Source organism: Sorex araneus, chromosome 3 (genome assembly GCF_027595985.1).
Source record: "Sorex araneus isolate mSorAra2 chromosome 3, mSorAra2.pri, whole genome shotgun sequence".
NCBI classification, from domain to species: domain Eukaryota; kingdom Metazoa; phylum Chordata; class Mammalia; order Eulipotyphla; family Soricidae; genus Sorex; species Sorex araneus.
This window is the reverse complement of record NC_073304.1, coordinates 92,951,632-92,977,098: the sequence shown is the minus strand read 5'-3', so window position 1 is coordinate 92,977,098 and position 25,467 is coordinate 92,951,632. Positions and strand designations below refer to the sequence as shown.

Below are 25,467 nucleotides of genomic sequence, written 5' to 3'. Positions count from 1 at the left end.
CTATATTTTTTTTCTCATTTCCACTTCTTTGAAAGTTGTGACTTCACTGCACTATTTCAAAGAGTTGTTGCAAGGAAGTGCTAGGAGTCGAGCTGACAGCCTCTTCAGCGCTGCCTCTGATCTAAGAGGTTCTGAAGATGCTTTGTTCTGCCTTTCTCTGTTTTCGTGTTTGGAGCTGTCAGTTCCCAAGCAATTATCATATGTTGTTTCTATTTCCCTAGGACAGCTAGGGGAGAAAGTAAATACACTTACAAAATGGACCAAACTCTGCCCCTGCTTGCATGCAAATTAAAGCATCCAGCGTTTCAGCGTAGGAGATCCTGGAGGCAGAGCAGGGCCTGGTGTAGAACTTAAAAGAATTGTCAACCGATGCCAGCCCAGCCCAGGGCATTAGAGATGTGTTTGAAATAGTAGGTGTTGGAAATAAAACAGAACACTGCGTTGTTTTTCTAAACAATGAGACATGTTAACTTTCTGAGGGGTACACTTTTGCCAAAGGATTCTGCTGCAGAAACAGGCTTTGTGAATAAATGCCGCTTTCATTTGTGAGAGCATTACTGCTGCCTGCATTCCCATCAGAGAGTCAACAGTCTTGGGCTAGGATGCTAAACAGTCTATTGTATTCCAGGCTGTACCAAAGAATATAGCGGATTTAAAGGCTGGGGAAATGGCTGAAGGGCATATACCGTGTGTGTTGGAGACCTGAGTCCCATTTCCTGCATTGTGTGGTACCCCAACAACCCTGGATATGCTCTCAAAAATAAAATAAATATATACTGTATTATATTATATAATGAACCCCTCTTAGTATTAAAGCAAATAATTGGCAAGAAAATAAGATAGCATTGGCACATAGATTTTTATTCTAATATTTTGTACACTGAAATCCCTGAAGTGCAACCAACTGTAGATTCAAACACATCATTTTATATTAGAAAATGTCATTTTAAAAGTGAACCATGCAATTTAGGCTCTCCTACATATTCCATGGGACTTTTTTTTTTTTTGCTTTTTGAGTCCCACCCATCAATGCACAGGGGTTACTCCTGGTTCTGCACTCAGAAACTACTCCTTGTGGTGCTCAGGGGACCATATGGGATGCTGGGAATTGAACCCAGGTCAGCTGCGTGCAAGGCAAACACTCTACTCACTGTACTATTGCTCCAGCCCCTCCCATGGGATTTTATGGGTACTTGAAGACACACTTAGCAATCTTTAAATTTCCTATCATTTTATGTAAATACCTAAGAATATTCTAAGTGAATTTTGTTCTTCGGTCATGGTCACAAAGAACTACTTTTTTTTTCACACGGTAGATGCATTCTGTAAAGAAATTCTTTGCAAGGTTGACTCACAGCAATGCAGAGAAAATCCAGCCAAGTCTTAATAAAGACCTGACTATTTAACTTGGAGACCCTTCTTGAACTGTCAGGCCAAGAAAGATAATTTCTTATGAATTCTTGTTGTGATTCAAACCCTGAATATACAAATAGCATAATTCTAAGTTTCTACCTGCAGATGGCACTGTGGCCCTTATGAAATTTAAACCAGTAGGGTTTTCAGAAGGAAAACAGTTTTCAAAAAGAAAGAAAACAAAATTGGATGTTTGAATCACCCCTCATTATATGATTCTCCATTCCTGTAACATACACCTGACATTCAGAGATAAGTATATTATTCATCAGAAATCTACAAATATCAGTGAAGTTCCAAGGTCAGAATTCTGCTTTGTGAGAAAGATGCTTTTGTCAAACTAGAATTTGAGCTGAACTCATTCAACTGTAATGGTCTTCTAATCTCCAGAAACATCTTCAAGGAGTGTGGTATATTTGTGGAAGGGCAGGGACGGTATATAACGTAAGAACAAGTACCCAACCATTTTGGGTACTGGTTCTTATATTATTTCATGGACCCAAACTACTTCTGAATAAAAAACTGCACTGTGGCACTGTCGTCCCGATGTTTATTCATTGGCTCTAGTGGGCACCAGTAACATCTAGATTGTGAGACTGAATAAAAAACTATCACTTAAAAATAGGGTTTTTTTAATGGTAAGATGCCAAACAGGGCTTTATGTTATTGATAAAAACAGTCGCTTCCACCTTTTGCCCTATGTCACCTTCTCAAAAGAAATATTCTTTAATCCTTACTACAGTCACTGTATCAACACTACAGGTGACTTCTAACCAGATCCCGGTCATGGTTCATTTTTAGCCTTCCCGGGGAAGTGTTAAAAACACTTACTTTTTTTGGGCTGGAGTGATAGCACAGCAGGTAGGGTGTTTGCCTTGCATGCGGCTGACCCGGATTCGATTCCCAGTACCCCATATGGTCCCCTGAGCACCGCCCGGAGTAATTCCTGAGTGCAGAGCCAGGAGTAACCCCTGTGTATTGAAAAGGTGTGACCCAAAAAGAAAAAAACAAAAACAAAAACGCTTACCTTTTTTAGGTGTTGGTTTGGTAATGTTCAATTTGCCAGCTTTTTTAAACAAGCCTCGGATGCCCCCACTTCCTTCTTCACATTCATTATCTTTGATAGTAGCTTCCAAAGCCAGTCTCTCCTGTTCTAATTTCTCTAATTCATCTGGTGAAAGAAGACAAAATCACAACTCAGAGTAACACCATTTCTAGGAATACTTATAAACTATTTTCTATTAGAGATGGTACCCATGCAATAAAGTAATTCTAAGAATATGATTTTTCTAAATGATTACAAAAGTGTTAGCCAGTAAGCTGTATTTAGAAATAATAACTAGCTCAGGAAAAGAGCCCCATGTGTCAAATTATAGCTCACAAAGTCACTAGGTTTTATTTGAATAGGCAAGGCAGGCTATTTAATGCCATTTTTGTTTGCTCTTGGCATAACCCAAAAGTCCAGAGTCACTATACATCAGATGCTGTACATTGAAAACCACTGATTTACTGACCTGACCTACCACCTCAGATATTTTACAACTGGAGTAAAGTAAACACAAAGGGACAGAAATATACTGAATATACATTGGGCACATAACAAAGCCTCCTTGAATTGATATCTAAAATTAGACTGGAGAACAAGAATAAAGAAAAGATAAGCAAATCTTTTAATAAACTGCATGGGCTCTACCTACAAACTACAGGGAAAATATTCACCAGCGGTGATTTCTGATAAGCAAAATACTTTCTGGAATAGACAAAGTGAAAGGAACAAAAGCTGTGGCTGTACCAGGGCCTTCACAGTGTAAATTTCTAAAAGGAATGTGGAGGAGTAAGAGTTGAACTTGGCAATATTTCCAATTTAGGCTTCAGATCCCTGGTCAAAGTTTAGGGGCTGCTCCTGACTGCCTTTGATGCATGTATGTATGTGTTTTAAACTGAAGCATCATTACAGACAATAAAATTGATATTAATGTTTTGGGCACATACTATCATGGCATCACACCCAACACCAGAGTGGCAATATCCCTCCAGTGCTGTCCTTTCTCACCCCCCAACTTTCCCTAGTTTAGCAGACTAAGTCTATGAACAGATGCTTAAGGTTTGTCTTCATTGGCCTTTGTCTAGTCCTTCACTTTGTTTCATTATACTCCACATGTCTGTAGATCATCCAGTATTTTTCCTTCTCTTTCTGATTCAATTTGCTTTTTTTTGAGAATCTGGTGCTGACGAAAAATTTCTATCTGCTACATAATGGGTTGCATCCTGCTCTGACCTCAACATGCATGGATTCAGGAGAAAGAAGACTTTAAAAGTAGTCAACTTGGGACCTGAAGTGATACAGTACAGTGGATAGGGAGCTTGCCTTGCACATGGCTGGCCCAAGTTTGATCCTCAGCATCCCATATGGTCCCGCAAGCACCACCTGGAATAATTTCTGAGAGTGCAGAACCAGGAGTAACCCCTGAGCACCTGTGAGTATGAACCCTAAGTCAAACCAAATAAATAAAAAAACAGTCTCGGGGCTGGAGCAATAGCATAGCAGGTAGGGCATTTGCCTTGCACGCGACCGACCTGGGTTCAATTCCCAGCATCCCATATGGTCCCCTGAGCACCACCAGGGGCAATTCCTGAGTGCAGAGCCAGGAGTAACCCCTGTGCATTGCTGGGTGTGACCCAAAAGGCAAAAAAGAAGAAAGAAAGAAAAAAGAAAAAAACAACAAAAAAAGTAGTCTCCTGAAAGTGTCTAAACCAAATGAGCACTCCTGTTTATACCAGACCAGGGCAACTCTTTGTCAGACCCTCTCACCTTACTGCCTGCTGAGAACAGAGCCTCAGAAAAAGAGAGCGGTGTTGGAAGGAGGACAGTAGGAAGCCTAGAATCAGTATTTCAAAACGCTGGCCTGGCTTCTGTAAATGTCAACCGTACGAGAGCATGCTGTCTTATCTATCTGGGAAGCGAAGCTAGACACACTCTAGAATGATCAATTATGTACTAACTAAATCTGTCAGGACAGTCACATCCCTCGATGAGCCTGCTCGTCAGCTCCACAGAATTGCCTGGCTCCTTTCCAGGTCTTAGCCATTAATCTTTTGCCAGTGGCATGAGATTTAAGGTCAAATCACCCATGTGATTTCCCTGAAGCTTCAAAGGGTTCTCAAGACCAGCAGCAGTAGAAAATTTGTGAAACTAGATGCATGGTATTAAAGTTCAGGCAGGAGTGGGTTTCCCCTGGCTTCAAAAGGTGAACAAAGTTGCATGACCCTGGGGGTTAGGACAAACTGCAACTGAGCTGTAAGCTTTCTGTGACATTAGGGAAGTCTTTTACTTTTTTCTATGACTCTGATTTCCAATCTGTGAAATGGAAAATTGTAATCCTTCCCCTTTCCCACCCTTCTAACTTGGCAGGAAGAATAAACTCCAGTGCCTTCACAGTTCTTTGGAGATCCTAAAAGAACAAAACAACGAGGGCAGGTATAAGACCGTGTATTTATGTAACTCCTGGAAATGGGCTTAGTCATGCAAAGTAAATGAGTATTTTGAGAAGCCTGGGAGGTATTTGAGTGGTTATTATTTATTGCACACCCATTGAGCACAGGGGTTAGATTGCGCTTTCGTCCTTTCCAAATCACTCTAAGAGAGTTACTTTTATCCTTATCACATTTTTTTCTTTTTTATACTTTTTGGTTTGTGGGTCACAGAGCTGTTCAGGGTTTACTCCTGACTCTGTGCTCAGGGATTATTTCTGGAAGTGCTTAGATGATATGCAGTACTAGGGTTCACATCCATGTCAGGCACATTCAGGGCAAGCACCTGAGCCCCTGTACTAATTCTCCAGCTCTATTCTCATGTTGTAGATGAAGGAACTGATGCTCAGAAAGGTTCAGGACCCTTATATGATGTCACCTAGCCAGTGACAGAAGTCAAATGCAAAGAGGCCTGCTTGATTCCAAATTCTGTAAGCTTTCCATTGGGGAGAGAATCCTCTTTTGGCTTATAAATGTTATTCCAGGCTGTCTTATCAACACCAATCATCAGCATTAGGTGAACCAGAACTCAGGCAAGAGGTTCAATGTCAAGTTAATGTCCCCCAGTGATGCCCATCTACACAGTTTAGAGGGAGAATTGCTAAGAGAGAGCCCTGTGGCTGGCTACCCCATAGTCTCTGTTCTGGGCATGGCTCTCTGGCTTTTTCAGGCTCTGGGGTGATGCAAAGGTACAGCAGTGGGTAATCTGATCTTTTCAATCACCTGGAAGGTGCACATGTCTGACCTTTTGGGGGACAATTTCTAAAGCCACACTATGGAGAGGATTCCTTTTCTTTCTCCTTTTTTGGGGGAAGGCCTCCTTCAGTGGTACTCAGGAGCCCTAGAGGCCCCCTTGTGATTCCCCATCAAACGGTCCTGTGGTTTAACACAAGAGCCTTAGGATGCTATACTGCTCAGGCACTGCATTGTAGGGATGCCTGTGCTACCTTGGCAATGCTTGGGGCCATCCAGGGCTGCACTCAGCAATGCTCAGGGGGACCATAGGATGCCAGAGATGGAACCTGGGTCAGGCATATGTCAGGCACACACCTTGCCTACTAGCACAGCCCTCTTTTGTTCCTTCATTTCTTTTGATGGGGGATCACACCCAGTTGTATTATCATGCTACTTTCTCAGCTTGGTGCTTGGGGATCATTCTCAGCCTCCTGCACGCAAAGCATGTGTTCCAGTCCGTGAGCTCTCTCCGGGCACCTACTTTCTTTCTTCATTTGGCATGGTGCAGCATTTGTGATTAGCTACTAGTTGTCACGGTTTTTTTTGTCTTCTAGCTTGGACAAAGGACTGGGTAAAATCTACTTTGTAACAGACTCGGCTGACTAAACTGGGAGCTACTCCAAGAATTTGCTTGAAGGTATGTGCACAACCTATCCTGGACTGAGGAAACTGCAAAATCCCAGGCCCGAGAGACAAAAATCAGACTTTGCTTGAGCAAATCCGATTCAACCAAAATATCTTCAGAGACAGAGATTGACAGAGTCTATTTTAAAGGCTAAAATCTGCTTGGTTGGCCAGCTCAGATTCTCGGATGCAAGCAGAAGCATATGATCATCAGTGATTCTGCAAATTCTCATTAGAATTAATTCTTAATTATTCATTTTGCTGATGATCTAAGGCCTCCTTCTGTGCATCCCCTCCTTTCCTCGTTTCTGTGCTAAATAGAAGTGATGTTTTGATTATCTCTTCTGAATTATCTATCTGGTATACTGCTTGCCTCTGTTTGTGTGGAGTATCAAGAGGAGACTGTCAAAACATTTCTTTCAGCAGGAGTGCTGGCTAGCTGATTTGTAAAACTGTACCATTAGCCACAAGGGGGTAAGCCAAGGAAGTATGAATGGAGAGACAGAAACAGATTTCCTTAAGGCTGGAGATGCAAATGACTCACCCCTTCCTTCCTCCCACACCTCCCACCACTTTTACAATGTTCAGGCTTTATAAAACCCTTTCCATATTGGAGATTATTGGATTATTGGGGATTATTGAATCTCAAACTAATTCTGGGATGCAGGCAAGCTAGCAGGATTATGTCTATTGTTATGTTAAGGAAACTGGGGTTCAGATAAGCATTCAAGAATCATCTGTTTTTGAAATAAAAGCACAGCCCAAGTTCAAATCGTTTGTTGAAGCTCGTCCAGCTAGTGACCTAAGTCTTCTGCTTCCATTTCTATTGTCCATATTTACCGGGCTTCTTCAGGGATATCTCTCACTGCTAACTCTTCTTATTAAAAAAATGGAATGTCTGCTTGTTTTAAACAACCATCCTGAATTTCTCAATCAGCAAAAGTTCTATAACATTCAACCACTTCAGAAGACACTACATCTCATTATATTCCACTAACTATAATTATGTGACATGACACAGAATTGAATTTTAAGATTCTTACCTATCAGATAGGGTGTTTGCCTTGCACACAGCTTACCCAAGTTCAATTTTTCTGTCCCTCTCGGCAGAGCCCGGCAAGCTACTGAGAATATCTCACCTGCACGGCAGTGCCTGGCAAGCTCCCCATGACATATTAGATATGCCAAAAACAGTAACAACGAGTCTCACTATGGAGATGTTACTGGTGCTCACTTGAGCAAATTAAGCAATGGAATGACAGTGATACAGTGATACCTATGTCATGGCCCCTAGAGTATTATTCTCCTAGAGGGTAGCGTGCAGGTTTCTTGTTTTCAAGAACAATGCCAAACAAACTGCAGCCTTTTTCCTTTTTATCCCAACTATAGTACCTGTATTATTATCCTCATTTGGGAAAGTAAAACAGAAAGAATGAGTTATTTGATTAAGATCACAAAGCCAAAAGATGTCAAACTGGGATCTAAATGCAGTTCTGCCTAAAAGCAAAGTTTATGATTAGATTTCACATATCTCCTCCCCTCTTCTTAATTATGGCCATACCTCTCTGTTAGTGTTAACCCCATAATATGTATTCAAGAATCATTTGTTTTTGAAATAAAAGCACAGTTCAATGTTGTTCAGTATAGTTCATCATATATGATATATAGGACTGGAGCAATAGCACAATGGGTAGGAAATTTGCCTTGCATTCAGCTGACCGGGGTTTGATTCCTCCGTCCCCCTCGGCGAGCCCAACAAGCTACTGAGAGTATCCCGCCCGCACAGCAGAGCCTGGCAAGCTATCCGTGGCGTATTTGATAAACCAAAAACAGTAACAATGAGTCTCACCATGGAGACGTTACTGGTGCCCGCTCAAGCAAATCAATGAACAACGGATGACAGTGCTACAGTGATACATATATATAAAAGTATTTTTCTCTTTAAAGGAAAAGAAAGTAAATAGTTGTTAGTGATTGGAGATAAGGAAAAGTGTATGTATGTTGGGGGTGGGGGTCTCAATACAAAAAGCGAAGTTAGATAAAATAAAGTTAGTTCTCTACAGAGTTACAAAAAAGAGGGTCTGATGGTACAGGCCAGGTTGGAATGTAACTGACAAATTCATCAGAAGAATGAGAAAGAAAAAGGGGTCCTTTCCTTGAAGGGTCACCACGAGGAAATCTAAAGCCTGCATATTTGATAATTCCATAGATAGTATGATAGAAAGAGATAGAGAGAAGAAAAGAGACAGAGACAGGAAGAGTAGACTTTCCTTCCATTCCAAGGTTAAAAGAATTGCTGAAGTTTTAATGATAGAAGAAAAAGCTTAGACATTAAGTTATATCACTTGAGTAGGTTTCGTTTGTTTGCTTGTTAATTATTAACCATTTTTGTTAAATGAATGACTTCATGTTCCTTGACTACTGGTTGGACAATTTGCCAGTATTTTATTAAAGCACTGACAGAACAGAAATTTAAAAATCAGTACGTTGATTCATTTTGATTGAGTGTTTAGAAACACTGGGGTTTTTTTGTTTGGTTGGTTTTTGGTTGGTTGGTTTGGGGATTTTGTTATGGACTGGAGTGGGTAGGGCATTTGCCTTGCACATGTCCCACCGGGTTTGATTCCTCCATCCCTCTCCGAGAGCCAGGCAAGCTACCGAGAGTATCCCGCCCACACGGCAAAGCCTGGCAAGCTACCCGTGGCATATTCGGTATGTCAAAAACAGTAACAAGTCTCACAATGGAGACATTACTGGTGCCTGCTCGAGCAAATCAATGAGCAGTGGGACTACAGTGCTACAGTGCTTTACTGGGTGCCAGGATTTACAAAACTGGTAATCATACTTTTCATGCAGACATCATTTCAATACTACCAGGAGGTTGACTCCATGGCTTCGAGGCTGGCCTCACGTTCCGGGGAAAGGTCAACTCAGAGAAGCGATCACCAACTACATTGTAGTCGAAGGCCATGTGGGGGAAGGGAGTTGCGGGCTGAATGAGGGCTAGAGACTGAGCACAGCGGTCACTCAACACCTTTATTGCAAACCACAACAGCTAATTAGAGAGAGAAAACAGAAGGGAATGCCTTGCCACAGTGGCAGGGTGGGGTGGGGGGGAGATGGGATTGGGGAGGGTGGGAGGGACACTGGGTTTATGGGTGGTGGAGAATGGGCACTGGTGAAGGGATGGGTTCCCAAACTTTGTATGAGGGAAGTATAAGCACAAAAGTGTATAAATCTGTAACTGTACCCTCACGGTGATTCTCTAATTAAAAATAAAGAAATAGGGGGCTGGAGCGATAGCACAGCGGGTAGGGCGTTTGCCTTGCACGCGGCCGACCCGGGTTCGAATCCCAGCATCCCATATGGTCCCCTGAGCACCGCCAGGGGTGATTCCTGAGTGCATGAGCCAGGAGTGACCCCTGTGCATCGCCGGGTGTGACCCAAAAAGAAAAAAAAAAATAAAGAAATAAAAAAAAAATACTACCTCAGAGCTCACTTCCCTTCACTAGTGTCCCAAGGAACGCTCCCAATTCCCCTTCACCCTCCATATAAGCTCCATAGATGAAATCTTTAGTTCCAATGGCTTTGTTGTTCCCTGGCTATGTTTCCTATTTATCCCACATATGGGAAAGATTTTTTTTTAGTTGTGGAAATAGTGACACCTATACACAGATAGACAGATGAATAAATTCCACAAAATTGTAAGTCAGTGATAAGTTAATAAAGCAAAATTTTTTTCAAAAATGATCTTTTTTCAGAGGTATATAAATTAAAAAATTATCATTAATATTCTATGCTAATGTATTTTAAAATTTACATAAAATTGATAAATTCTACAAATGTTCAATTTAGTAAGAGTAAAAGGAATTAATAAAATTTTAAGGGGAAAATATGAATATGGTTTTAAAATATAAAGTGAGTTTTATCCTAAGAAAGAGAATATTTATTGTATTACAGGTACTATTTAAGAGTCTGTATTAGTAAGTAGAAGATTGTAATAAAAATCTCTCTGAATGCTTAAAATAATCCTGATCAGACATAAGCATTAGTTCAAGAGGAACGATTTAAGAATTATTGGAGTTCCTGAGCAATAGTAAGACATATTTGACTAAGAACTAATAGCTAAACAAATAATTGATATGGATATCCCAGAATTGAGAAAAATAGGCAAGCCTAAAGGGTCCCAGCAAAAAACAGACTCAAGTAGGAAAACTCTGAGATGCATTGTGATCAGAATGACAAAAACCAAAGACAGAGACAGAATATGAAAAAGAGTGAAATAAAAAGAAACAAAAAAATAAAACTTACATACAAAGAAAAGCCCAGATCTATCAAATGAGTTCAGTGTGTGGATTTCTAAGCCAGAAGAGAATAGATCATGCAAAAAGTCAACAAAAGAAACACCTCTCCAAGAGTACTCTATTCACAGCTGGATTATAATTTAGATGTGAAGAAAGATAGAGTTTCATAAACAGGTTATAGCTTAAGGCATCCATAGCCTTGAAACCAGCTTTGCGAGAAACACTAAGGGACTTTCTTTAAAGGACAGGACAAACTTCCCAGCACATGGCATTGAGGATGGTACTCACCTGTGGCACTTACGGTAGCCCTCTACTAGATTAAGAAATGTATGTTTACTCCCAACTTGCTAAAAGATTTTATACATTTTCAATGTCAAATTAACATATCCTTAATGTTGAGTGGGCTTCTAACACTTTACATATGCTCCAAACAATTCTCATTGTAAGAACAAAGAAAGACTTCCGAGCCCTATCTTTATTCAAATGTCAAGCCACTGAATCATTAACTATTCTAATTTTCAATCGCTTTATAAATGGGTTGAATGGCAACCAACAGGAGTCACTATATCTTAAAATTCAATTTAGTTGTCAAGATTGCCTCAAATAGTCTATTCCGACAAACTCCTTCTCTCTTTTTTACTCTCTCTCTCTCTCTTTAAAGATCTCTTTTAGAAATAAAGAGGTGTCTGCACATTATAATTTACTTTGAATATTTTTAATTAATTTTTTTAATTAGTGAGTTACCATTTACTTTGAATCTTAAGGAGAAAAAGCAATCAATTATGTAAGGGATACGGGAGAGCTCGAAAACCCATTGAGGAACTGCATGCTTTCTTATTGCTCTGCGTTCTTTTTCTATATTAATTATTAAATTACAGTTCTTGCCTTGGTCAATCAACTCAAAGCTGTAAAGACTCTTGCAAATCAATGTGTCATACCCCAGGCAAAGTCTAGTTGAATTGAAGGCAGGAAGCAATCCTGTGGTGGTTGACTTCCAATCAAGTAATTATTTACTACCCTGCCATCTGTCTTTATTTTGCTAAACCACTCCATCAGACACAGCAGAAAGCTCAGGCTCTGGGATGGTCATAAATTGTGTAGTACTTGCATGGAACCCTTGACTGTAATCTACTGTGAATCCCATTTTATTGCCTAATGCCCTCTTAGTACAGTTAGAACTATTGGTTGTAGTTGGCAAACATGCTAACTGCTCCTGGGAAGTAAACACTATAAAGTGCCAGGTTATTTTTTGTGAGAAAATATATTAATTTATGCAGCAAAGTTATCAGTATTGGGTGAGTGGCTACAGTCGACCAGTTAGGAAGTTACGAGCATCAATCTTCTTTATATAAAATTATTATCTTCACTAAGCCGGTGACACAGTATAGAAATAATTGTCATTAGCTGGTAAATTACCTTTAAAGCTGATTTCTATTCACTGCTTTATTAAGTACAGTAGATGGGCACTCTGAATTGCTAATATTTCCTTTAAATTATGATCTGTGATGACACCATGGTTTCTGTGTTAGAAAAGCTATGATGATAATCATTAACATTGTGTAATGCCATATTGAAGATTTACCAGGCTCTTATTAAGCCTTATATTACAGTACAAAATAATGAAATGCAAGTTTATTTCTTCCCATTCAAAATCTAATATGAGGGCTGTGTCATAAATTTCATAAACTTCAAAACAATGCATGGAAATGTGACAGAGTTAATTTTATATCATTATTTTGTTGTTTTTCTGCACGTTCTTCATGTGTTTGTGCAACAGAACTTCTTTTGATTACCCCAGATAATTGGTACTTATAATTATTTTATTAGCATCCAGCTATATTTGCCCTTTCTCGACTAAGATGCAGAAATACTTCAAACATCAAAGTTGATTTAAATCAGACACTTCCCTTGGGAAATTAAAGGGGATGCAGTTCACTGCCAGGATTTTTCAGAAATACTACAGATTTTGCTTGCTGTCTGGCTTTGTGGAACTAAATTGATGGTGCATTTTGGTGAAATGAGCAGTGAGAGGTGGGAACAATATTTTTCAGTTACATCACATCTTTCAGCTTGAAGAGATCAATATAACACGTAGAGCAAATGTGTAATCTAAATACAAATTGTATTTAATATTCTCATGTTTATGTGAAAAACATTAAAGCACAAAAGGCAGAAAAAAATAATGTAATATATAGAAATTTAGAAAGAGAATATGCTCTTGTAATTGTCCTGGTTATCCTGTCTGAATTATCACAAACAGATGCCCTTTGTGGGTTTTAAAGAACACATAGAAATCACTTTGTTCCATTCCTGTGTCTCAGATTTCACTATTACTGCTCATTAAGTAAGTTGGTGTCTTCACTAGCTTTCTCTTTATAAAGTTATAATGGCTGTAAACAAAACAAACTAGGTTTGAATCTCAGTTATACCAATTACTAACCTGGTGAGTATTGAATGTCTCAGTTTTGTTAACTACAAAATAGGAACAATGGTAGTATTTTACTCATAACATAGCTGGGATGATTAATAACTATAGTATGGGTGAACATGAAGCACAGTAAGTACACAGTGCATAATATGTGTGAAAACTGTTAGCTATTGTTGCGTTTAATGTTTTAAATTCTCTTAGGAAAGAATATAAATTAACCATTGAGTGGGAATACATATGTCTGACCCAGATATATAAGGTCATAAAAGAGAAAATGGCATAAAAAATTAAGGCTGGACTGTAGGTTTATTTTTCTGAGGCTCTTCCCTTTTATAAGGTCACCACCATCTTGAATTTGGACCCATCCTAATGACCTCATTTATCTTACCTCCATAGAGATTCTATCTTCCTAGCTACATTCTGAAGTAAAACTACGCACATAAATCTTGGGGCAGCATACTTTAGCCAGAATATCCACATTCCCCCCCCAAAAAAAAATCTCTATTTTGTTGTTGTTGTTGTCAAGAATCAAACCCAGGGCCTCACATATGCAGGATAAAAACTCTACCACACAGTTACATCCCTGGTCACTAATTTGTCCTTTAAGACAAGGATTGGGTAATCCCAAAAGGATTTCCCAGAGGAGACAATTTCCCTGTTTCAAGTTGAACAGGATTTTCTGCTTATTTTTTTAGCAGGGAGACAGCCTCTCATGCAGGGCTCAGGGGACCCTGGGGCCACTTTCACTTTCACCATTCACCTAGGGGGTTCAGTGTGAGGACCTGAGGATGTGGTCCTGCTCAGGATCTTCATCACTGGGACCACCTGGCAGTAGTCAGGGCCTTCAAGAAAGCACCTCGCATTGGGGGAGGGGGGTTGTCAGGGGTCACACCAGCACGTGCCCTCACCTCTGTACTAATTTCCCTAGCTCCTTTCTCAAAGCTTCTCTTCCTCTTTGCTTTCAGTTTCCACTTTCCCCCACACCACATATTAACTCACAGGGCTGTCTCTCTTGCTTGAAATTTTTTAAAAATTCTTTTGTTTTGCCTCCCAAGTGACGCTCAGGCAGCGGGTGGAGGTGTGGGGGCAAGCTTCCCCATTATTCTCAGACTATTTCTGAGCTCAGGTCTTCAGGTTCTGTGATGAGTGAATTTCCCACATTATCTGGTGCAGTGGGGTTGGGACCACCAGGGAGATGTTCCAGGGACCACTGGTGCCAGGAATCAAACCCCACAAGCAAGGCGTGTTTCATAAATCCTTCAGCAAGTCCTCTGAGCCCTCCCTGCAGGCTACTCTCTATATCTATCTCCAAAGTACTTTTCCCCCCACTCTTTCCTACCAAAGGTGCTCCGGGTCAGATTCTCACCTTTTTTTCTCTTCCTTCGATTTATTAGAAAATAATTTTAATTTGTCTCTTTTTTTTATTCATTGTGGTCTTGAGTTTATGCTCAGTTACTAGAGATGGATGACATATAAATTCCACATTTGATTCGACAGTAATTCCCTCACTTAAATCTTTTCAATGATTCCTTATTGTCTACAGAGTATGGTCTATGGTTTTAAAACAATTACAGGGGCCACATTCGGGGTTGCCTTGACTAATTTCGGTGATGCTGGGTGCTGGGGGACGTTCAGTGCTGGAGATCAATCCTAGGATTTTCCACACATGAGGCGTGTACTCTGCGACTTTAGGACCCCCTGCCTTTGGTCTATATAGTCTTTAATATGGAAAATAAGACTGAAATTCTAAGGGTTCTTGACAAATCATAATTTTATATCTACAGTCCCATTGATTTAGCTTTGTCTCTTTGGTGGTACAGATTGCTTTTGATTGTTCATATATCTCATTCTTCTGTATGCCCAGGTAGTTACATTATTGCTAATCTTTTCCTATTTGTTAGAATGTTCTTCTCTAAAGTATTATTACCTACTTAATTCCAAAACTCATCCACTAGATCTCAACCCAAAGTCAATTTCCTTGAGCATTTATTTTTGAAGTTATCTGCTCTTCTCTCTTTTACATTAAACACATACACATGTCATATGTGTATATAAAGTATATATATTCAAATGAATACTATGTCCATTTCATTCTTTGGCAGAGGACACTTGAGAATACAGGAAGACTTCTATTAATTTAAATCTATCTAGCACTGATGCCTACATCATGTCTGCTACATAAGAAGTATCCCCCACACCAAATATCCTTTTGTTTGAGAGTCTGTCATCAGTGGACTTTATTCTGAGGGTCAGCTAAAGAGATGAATGATAGATCAATGTTCTGTCTAAATATTCCAGTGACTTTTCAGATGTGTTCTCTATTCCACACACAAGAGGGCACGTTTAAATTCTAAAAGTGAACAAATACACAAAATCCTCTGCAGAGATACGCAGTCACTAATCTGAATTAGTGTTTCTGCCTCCCACTTAGATTAGCCAGTTCACAGCATGACACACTCAGTCTCATTTCCCTGGTAGCTAAGAACCAGATCATAGAGTCTCAAAAACAAAATACAAAGTTTTCTAAGGAAAGAATTAATCTTCATTTTCCTAAAACATCTTGCAAAAATTAATTTGGCAGGCTATTTTACCAAAGGTGTTTATTTTCAGTGGGGTTGGCTTTGTGGTTTTCTGATAAAATAAAAAAAGAATTATTAATGACTACCCTGAATTAGTCTATATTTTTAATGAAAGCAGTTTGAGTTAGCAATGGGGAAAACAGTGGGGAAAGAGCATAGACCTTGAGTCAGCACAAGAATATAATATTGGAGTGAGGTTTATTGTACACTATTTGGTCTCCTAGAGCTACAGTAGACATGAAGTAGGTGCTTAATAAATATTTTTTGAGTAAAAAAAGTACATACCTTGCACCTGAAGAACTGGAGAGATATCAAATCCCTGGCTGATTCGAACAATGACCACACCAATCTCAAAATCAAAAGCATCACTGGAAGTGAATACAAAGTGGTTAGTGATTTAAATGACTCCGTTTATCTTTAAGCTTTGGATTAAAGGAAAGCTTTCTTCTAAAATTTTAATGTGATTAAACTATAAAATTTTAATTTAGAATATAGCCAAATGTTGAAGTTTTCTTTGTGAGTTTATTCTCTTTTTATTTCTTTTATAAATGTCTTTTGGGTAAGAGTAACTAACTCATTCGCTCTGGAACTAATTTATTCAAATAATACTGTCAATTAAAATTTTGATGAAGAGCTTTCATATACTTCTGAAATAATTTATTCTTTTTAACATAAAGAAAACAATCACTGACATCTTCAGAACAGTTTCTAGTCAACAAAGACACTTTGGAATTGTCAGTAATACACCAACATATTGAAGGTCAGTTCCTAGTTTGGGGCCTTGAGTGATAGTCCAGTGGGTAGGGTGCTTGCCTTGCATACAGCCAACCCAGTTTTGGTCCTCAGTGTCCCATCTGATCCTCCAAGTCCCCCCAGGAGTGTAGAGCCAGGAGTGGCCTCTGAGCACTGCTGGATGTGACCCAAAATATACAATATACATGTAATAAAATATCTTTTATTCCTCTAAAAATCTTTTAACTTTCATTTTTTTTAAGGTTACATCTAGAAATGGGCTGGAGCAATAGTGCAGCAGGTAGGGCGTTTGCCTTGTATGTGGCCAACCCGGGTTTGATTCTTCTGCCCCTTTCAGAGAGCCCGGCAAGCTACTGAGAGTATCCCTCCCTCACTGCAGAGCCTGGCAAGCTACCCGTGGCATACTCGATATGCCAAAAACAAAACCGAGCCTCACAATGGAGACATTACTGGTGCCCACTTGAGCAAATAAATGAGCAACGGGATGACAGTGTCAGTGACAGTGATATCTAGAAATGCTACTACCCTACTACCAGTTTCTTGCTCAGGGGACCATGCAGTACTGGGGATTGAACCCAAGTCAAGCAAAGCATGGCTCAGCCTTTTGTGCTCTCTGGCCTGAGAGAGATCTTTAGCAGGGATGCTTCTTGCAATTGACTTTGCTTTTGAATTGCAATTGAAGTTGATTATACCCAACCTGAAGAATTAAACTGTCGAGAAGGGAGAGTCTCTCCTTAATCCTTTTTGTTGAATATATTTTATGACTCTAAATATGGAACAAAATCAATTATTATTTTTGAGTTCATATGAAATTTTCTTTTTGGGGTCCTTTATTCCATCTTCTGTGGAACTGAAGCCTCGGACACTTTCTACTAGCCCTCATCTATCCCAAAATAATGTAGTAGTTTGAGTTTACCTTAGTATATTAATATGTTTCCAATCACCAAAGTAAAACTGAATTTTAAAATAATGACATAAGTAAATTTAGTATACTACTCAGAATTTAAATCCTAGGTAATGTTTTTACTTAACAAAATAAATTCATTCTAAACAATGAATTTAAGAAAAAATATTTAACAAAATAAACTCATTCTATCACAAAGAAAATTCGTGATAAATGTCACTTCTAAGATTTTATTAGCACTCTAGCACTGTCATCCCATTGTTCATCGATTTGTTCGAGCGGGTACCAGTAACGTCTCTATTGTGAGACTTGTTGTTACTGTTTTTGGCATATCAAATACACCACGGGTAGCTGCCCAGGCTCTGCCGTGTGGGTGGAATACTTTTGGTAGCTTGCTGGGCTCTCTGAGAGGGAGGGAGGTATCAAACCCGGGTCGGCTGTGTGCAGGGCAAATACCCTACCCACTGAGCTATCATTCTAGACCAAGATTTTATTATAAAATAAAACTTTTTTTTTAATCAGAGGTAGACAATGTATTCCATAACAAGATACTTGGGTTCTGAGCCAGAGAGATGGTTTAATGTGGGGTTGGGGGGGAGCACATGCTTTTGCATGTAGGATTCCTGGGCTCAATATCCAGCATTACCTGATTCCCTGAACACCAAGTGGGGAAACATATTTTTGGATTCCATGTTAGCGGAATAATGGATCCTGGCAGTCATTCTCTTTTTTATTCCTGGGACCTGTGACAATGTGGCAAAAGGGACCTTGCAAATGTGACTTGGTAAAGATTGTTAAATGGTCAGGTTACTCTGTTTTATTTGGGAGGGTCCAGCATAGTCACCAGGATCCTTACAAGTGGGTTTGGAGATGAAAGAGGGTGTGAGAGTCACGAGATGTGAGAAAGACTCCATCGATTGCTGACTAATTTTGTTGGCTTTGCAGTTGAAAAAAAGGTCCATGCATAATGGGCAGTCTCTTGAGCTAATAAAGACAAGACCAAGAGTTGTTTCCTAGAGCACTGAAGAGGTTCTTTACCCATCACCTTGATTTTAGCTCAGTGATTTCACGTAAAACTGCTACCCCACATAAGTGTAAGATGATCACTTTGTCTTGTTTCAAGCTAAGTTTAAAGCAATTAGTCACCATCAGTCAACAAAACCAATTTCAGAATATAATTAAAAGTAAACTATTATACTTAATGAATATTACAGACATTTAAACTACCTCATTTAAAGGAAAGATTAGCACAATATATATTAACAATAATAGCAATGCTTTAAATTGTAAACATCACTGTCATCCCGTTGCTCATTGATTTGTTCGAACAGCCACCAGTAACGTCTCTCATTGAGAGACTTATTGTTACTGTTTTTTGCATATCCAATACGCACGAGTAGCTTGCCGGGCTCTCTGAGAGGGGCAGAGGAATCGAACTTGGGTCGGCCGCGTGAAATTGCCCAATCGCTGTGCTATCGCTCCAGCCCCAATTGTAAACATAACAAAAGAATAACAAAAGTATAGAATAACATCACCCAAGGACCCCGTAGATACAAGGGCCAGGAAGATTGCCCAATAGCTGGAAGACTGCTTCATGAGAGGAGGGGAGAAGGCAGATGGAATAGAGAAGGGATCACTAAGAAAATGATGGCTGGAGGAATCAGTCAGGATGAGAGATGTGTGTTGAAAGTAGATAATGGACCAAACATGATGACCTCTCAGTGTCTGTGTTTCAAGCCATAATGTCCAGAAGTAGAGAGAGATTATGGGGAATATTGTCTGCCATGGAGGCAGGGGGAGGGTAGGAAATGAGGGGCATCCCGGGGATATTGATAGTGGGGAATGTGCACTGGTGGAGGGATAGGTATTTGATCATTGTGTGATTGTAACCCAAACATGAAGCTTGTAAGTACCACATGGTGACTCAATAAAAAAAAATTAAGAAGCTGGAAAGGGAAACAACTTGAATGTTTCCTTTTGGTAGCCAGGAGATGGCACGCTATTGTCACCCATCTCCCCACTAACCCCATCTAACCCCACTACCAAGAGGGTAAAGTCATGAAACTTTATCAAGCCAGCTAACTTTAACCTGTACAAATTTGGAACATCTAGTATCATGAAGCCAATCATTCACTTATTTGATATAAGAGCCAGAAATCTTGTCAGTTTAAGATTGTCAGTCTTAATTATTTTGTTCCCTTTGAATTTCTAGTATGTTTGGAATTGGAGAGGTTGAAAGATGAACTCAGGTATTTTTGTATCAAATATGCTCAATAACGATTCAGGTATTTTGTTGTTGTTGTTATCATTGGTTTTATTCCTCCATATCTACTCTCCCTACTGCCCCCAGGGAAAAATGAAATATTGCTGAAGAATTTGGATAACAGCACAAATCTACTTCCAAGATTATGTGTTCAGTGACAATGACTCTGAATATACGAAAATGCCATTTGCTGAGCCTGGTGAAATTCTAACTCTGATTTAGTCTTTAAAACTTTAGAGTACCAGCAGGAGTGCTAATGTCATATGCATCAGTCAGGCTTTGTAAATGTGTTTGGGGAACACAACTCAGAATACAGTTAATACATGGGTTTCCAAAACTGGGAGAACTGTTAAATAAATTTTTTGTCAGTATGCATATAATTTTAAAACATAAAAATCATTTTCGTATACTTTTTATTTAAAAGTAACATAGAACACCTCTGGAATGTTTTCAAAATTCCCTCCAAACAATGACAAATGTGATACTCATTCTAGCAGGAAGCATGAGACACAATCTGGTATAAGCAGACCTGAAGGGATGCCATTTTATAGTGAGGATTTCATGCCTGTGCAGTATGGACTTTAAGTGCAGTGGGATCTCTGAGGACACGTTCTTTACCCTGTGGTAGGAAATCAGAACTGAGCCAGATACCAGAGAGAAGTGTTCAATTTTCAGAGGTACTGACAGAAGAAATGACTTTCCGGTGCAGCTAACACTATCCCTCTTGAGACAAATCTAGCTAAGTTTTTCCAAACCTAGAAGAAATACTCAATTTTCTACAATGGTCTTTAAGGACAGCCTCATTTCTTTCTTGTGCCAAATTTGTTCTCTTTTATTCAAAAGATGGAGACAATTGAGGTAATACTTAGGGTCTACATGAATTTTTGGAAGTAGGACAACAATTACGACTTAAACTTGGAATTTGGAGGGTTGAAATTGTAGCTCCGTCACTTACAAAACCCAAACATGGCATATGCATAAAATGCATATGCATAAAATCCTAGTATTTTATGTGTGCATAAGATAATAGTACTCCAAAGGCTTCTTGTGAGAGCAAAGTGGGTTCATTCAAATGAAGGATATGATGCATGTTCTTAAGCTGGTGCACAGTATCCGTGAAACACTCTCAATATTACCTCTATTCCAAGGCTCCTGTATTTAGATATCTGATCTCACATGTCATTTAAAACTCACTTTCCATGTATAAACCAACACTGCTATGTGTCAGAGACACCCAGCCTATGAGATAATCATATCAGCAAAGGCAGGTCGGAGGCTCTGAGGCAGTGAATATTTAATCCAGGGCTCAGAGGATAATGACTGAACTGGGCACTCCAGCCAGCCCAAGATTCTGGATGTTTTGAATGAACAATTCCTTCTACATTGAGCTGTCCTCTGGTTTTAATCTTATAAATAGGTTTTAGAGCAGTAACTCAATATTCACCTTTTCCTTGGGCACCAAAACTCCCCCACCCTGCTTCTCAGGACACCATGCTGTTCTCCAGTTCTATTATTCGTGATGCAATATTTTTTCACTTTAAGAATTCTGAGAACCAAAGGCATGTCCTTATCTCACTCAGTTTAATCTGACACAACAATGTCGGTTAAGTTGGGCCCTGTTTGGTGCTGTGTTAGCAAGAATACATCTGGGAAGCTGACACTTACTGTATGATTCCCAAGTAGTTTTCAATCTCTGTCAAGGGAGCTTTCCTCCAGTTTTTTTTGTATCCAATCACCAGAGTGTTGGGTTTCATTCTTCCTAAGCCTGAGGCCTAAACATAGGAGATAAACACATGGGTAATCCTTAATGTATCAGGAAACCACCACCACAAATGAAAAATAATGTCCAAAAGGGCACTGAAGTAATGTTCTGGAGATTCTGAAGATTAGATTACACTTTAGTGCATGTCCTTCATGCCTGTACCCAAGCATAAAATAGAAAGATTAGTTCTAAATCATCTCAGCCATAAATGGATTTTAGATGACAGAAACGTAGTTTTTCTAAATTAGCAGTCATTTGCATTTCTTCTGACACACTCATTAAAATGGTTCAATAATTTAAAATCAAGTGAGGGTCGGCTTAACTGTTGGCATGCTTGTTGTTACTTAGTGGTTCAAAGCTCATTTCCACCTGTTATATCCACAATGTCATTAGCAATAAAATCCATGTTTGGAAAAATTCTTACGTACAAGGGTCACTGAAACTTCTGCTTCTGCTATGTATTGAAGAGTAACTGAGTGATATTTCCAGGACCTAATCCTCTTACAATGGCAGCATCATTAATAGCCATCTTCCATATCAGAAGTTTCATTCCTCTCCATTAGCTGAGAGGATATAGCTTCCAGTTAATTAAATTTAATTTGGCAATATCATTGAGCACCTATTAATTGCAAATTGCTATGTTGGGTGCTGTGGGAGTCTTGAGGCATAATTATTGGCCTTAAGGAGCTTAGATTAAGGGGAAGAAGGCAAGAGACACATAAATAAAAGTAGGTACCCCAGGAACATGTGGAAGCATAATAGGGAGAACCTGAACTCAGGCTAAGGATTCATGGATAGCTTCGTGGAGAGGTGGTGTTTGTTCTGGATCCTGCACACTGATTCCATGTTGACAAGGAAAGATAGAGATGGTGGAGGGGCTGAGGGAAGGATATTTGAAGTCAGTGAAAGGAATAACCAAAGTAGAATAGTTCAGAGTGGACAGTGCCAAGGAGGGTTCCTAAAATAAACGTTGCTTCAATCCCATTTAATGGCTAGCTCATAGAAATCTATAGGGAGCAGAACAGCACCTAAAAGCTGTCATTCAACACTCAGTAGACACCTGGCCATATGGAATCCATCTTTTTCAAGTCTGCAATTTGGAGATGTGGCCATTTGTACTTTTGAAATGCAAAGAAGCATGACCCAAACTGACATAGTTGTACAGTTTCTCTGCTGGCCATTTTTCTTATGAGGTCTCTGTACGCCACTTTTCTTGAAAGAAATTCAGGTGAACCAGATTTTTGCTTTGTCAACATTTTTACAGTTTCCTCCAGATTAATCTGAGAGTTGCTTTCGGTATCTATGTTTCTCCTTTCCCTGTTTTATTCTGTGCCTATTGTGCCACTTTTAGTTGGAAATTTTACATTTTACCAAGCTTCCAGGATAGTTTTACATTAGGCCATGTGACTTCCTTAACATTTAGCAAAAGAGCTACTGAAAAGTCACTTACTACTAAAGGAAAAATCAGTATCTTGCAATGATGTCTCTTTTTCTGTTTTAGTATCTTAATAGCAGATGAAAGAGACTCTTTGGGGGCAACAGGTCTTTCAGAAATTGTTTTTCTGCATATGGAGCAACTTTGCAAGTATTCTTGAGAGTAATAGTGCTGGTAATGCATCAAATATTCTTAATCTCTAAGACATTATAACATAATCATATTTTCTTGCTTGCTTGTATAAACATCAGAGTTATATGAATAACATCCTGAATTTTTATATTCTTTTACATGGCAAACCTGAGAGCTAAATGCATTATTTGATATCAGTCGAATCAGGGCTTTCAATCATATTAAAGTGAAAAAACCCTGCAATGTCAAACTCAACCATTTCTGAGGATCTCTTGCATTCTTTTGAAGAGTCTCTGATAGTCTAACAAGTGAAGATCAGGGGCTGGAGTAATAGCACAGTGGGTAGAGCGTTTGCCTTGCACTCGGCCAATCCGGGTTCTATTCCCAGCATCCCATATGGTCCCCTGAGCACAGCCAGGGGTAATTCCTGAGTGCAGAGCCAGGAGTAACCCCTGTGCATCGCCAGGTGTGACCCAAAAAGAGAAAAAAAAATTCTAACAATGAAGATCAGAACGAGAGGAAGATTCTATGTACTTATTATAGAAGGGGAGGAAAAGAAAAGAATAACAGAAAAGTTTGTGTACTTTCATGTTGGGCCACAGAGATTATGGCATTTTGTTCATCATTCTGGAAGTAAATTAGAAGGATAGGGAGATTTTTCTGCCCAAATCACTATGCTTTTATTTAGTGGAGTCTGGCAGCTGTACTCATAGTACTTGCAAAAGAAAAAAGGCAAAGGTGTCTGACTTGAGCATTGCTCTAATGCAATATGAGATGCAAAAATAGTTTGAAGTTTTAATAGAATCCTGACTGTCGACAACCATCAGAACAAATTTGCATTTCAATAAATGTGAGGACAAAATGTATGCTGGTGGCCAAAAGCAACCTCCTTTTCTATTTCTAGGATATCACTCAGAGTTCTTGCAATAGAACCTCTCTGCTTTTGTTTTAGTGTAGCCTATTCCCAGGAATTCCGAATGAATTCCTGAACCATCTACATTGATCTCTGAGGTTGGGCTGTTTAACAAGAGCCTTTTGCTATGAATGCTTCATTAGCATGAGATGCTAATTGCCTTTTGTCTTGGTCTACAGTCCTGTCGCCCTTTCCCCACCCCCATACACACCAGCCTTACCTGAAGGAGACTTCGGACACCATCCCTGAAACAATCCGCTGCCACTGCAGCATAAAAGGCCTTGATTTTGTTCTTTATAAGCCAGGCCTGCTTTTTTGCCATGCCACTGTTCATCTCTTTAACACACAGCTTGCGCGGTCCCTGTACGACACAATGAAATATTGGTTAGAAGCCCTGCTATTATATATCACATTGCTGTTGTTTTCCACAGGACAAAAATAGCCAGCAATGCCCCCTTTGAGCTACAAAATGGGAAAGAGGGGGAAAAAAATCTGCACAGAACAGGGCTCAATCAGATCTAGCCTTTGGGAGAGGACCTAGGAGCTCCCATTATTCACTTTCCATCCAGAATGTCTTCATGTATTAACACCTGCTTAATTATATGACTCCTGATTAAAGAGAGAAAGAGCTGAGGTTCTTGTGGCACACAGGAAAAATACTGAAAATGTGATCAAAGTAGTTTAGGATAAATACACCACCTATGATACGGTCAAACTTAGCCATAATTTTATGAATCACATTTAAGAATACTTAGGACATCTCAGCTGGAGTTCAATTTCAAGAAAAGGGCGATATTGCTGGAAGACAGAGTATGGTGAACTGCAGATTCTTCTGTAGACACCTTGACAATTCTACGCAGCACAGCGGTAGGGCATTTGCCTTTCACTCGGCCGACCCGTGTTCGATTCTTCCGGCCCTCTCGGAGAGCCGGGCAAGCTACCGAGAGTATTGTGCCGCATGGCAGAGCCTGGCAAGCTACCCATGGCATATTGGATATGCCAAAAACGGTAACAATAGGTCTCACAATGAAAGACATTACTGGTGCCCACTTGAACAATTCGATGAGCAATTGGATGACAGTGACAGTGACCATTTGTAGTGTGTGTGTGTGTGTGTGTGTGTGTGTGTGTGTGTGAAAAATACCTTTGCATCAGTCTTCCTTGAGTAATTTTTTTGTGGGGACCCACACCTAGTTATACTTGAGAGCAACTCCTGGCTTAGTATCGACACTTTACTCCTGACGGTGCTTGGGGGAGCAGGAGGTGCCTGGGTCAAACCTGAGGCTTCTGCAGGCGAGTCTGTGGTGATCTCCCCCGCCCTCCTGTGTGATTAATGTCAATGTTTTCCCACTCAGTAACTTAACACTGCCCTTTCAATGAACATGGTGGGAGCTAATGACATGCCTAAGACATAGAAAGAATAGAAGAGAGAATAAAGGAGGCAGCTGTGGTGGTGGTGTAGATTATATATTCTCCAGGTTTTAGTTCCAGAAACTTATATTTTTCTTTTGTTTTATAATTTTTAAAATTTGAGGGGGAGTCTCTTAAGTGGTGCTCAGGAGGCTCAGGCCCCTCCTTGGCAATTCTCAGCCAACCCAGCCAGAAGTTCAGTGCAGGGGCTTGAAGATGTAGTCTACTCGGGCCCTGTGCTCCTGGGGATACCCAGACCATCCCAGCATGCTTGGGGGTCA

At 39.7% G+C, this 25,467-nt stretch overlaps 1 protein-coding gene across 3 annotated transcripts in view; it reads right to left on the bottom strand.

The window, feature by feature from the left end:
* SLC12A1 (solute carrier family 12 member 1) overlaps positions 1-25,467 on the bottom strand; it is a 111,585-nt gene that overhangs the window by 18,051 nt on the left and 68,067 nt on the right. For all 3 annotated transcript variants that reach the window (XM_055131928.1, XM_004609652.2, XM_004609653.2), the window contains exons 17-20: positions 23,997-24,137; positions 21,200-21,306; positions 15,900-15,982; positions 2,441-2,584 (exon numbers count right to left, since the gene is read on the bottom strand). In XM_055131928.1, the coding sequence (XP_054987903.1) occupies positions 2,441-2,584; positions 15,900-15,982; positions 21,200-21,306; positions 23,997-24,137 (475 nt within the window). The remainder of the gene's footprint in view (positions 1-2,440; positions 2,585-15,899; positions 15,983-21,199; positions 21,307-23,996; positions 24,138-25,467) is intronic.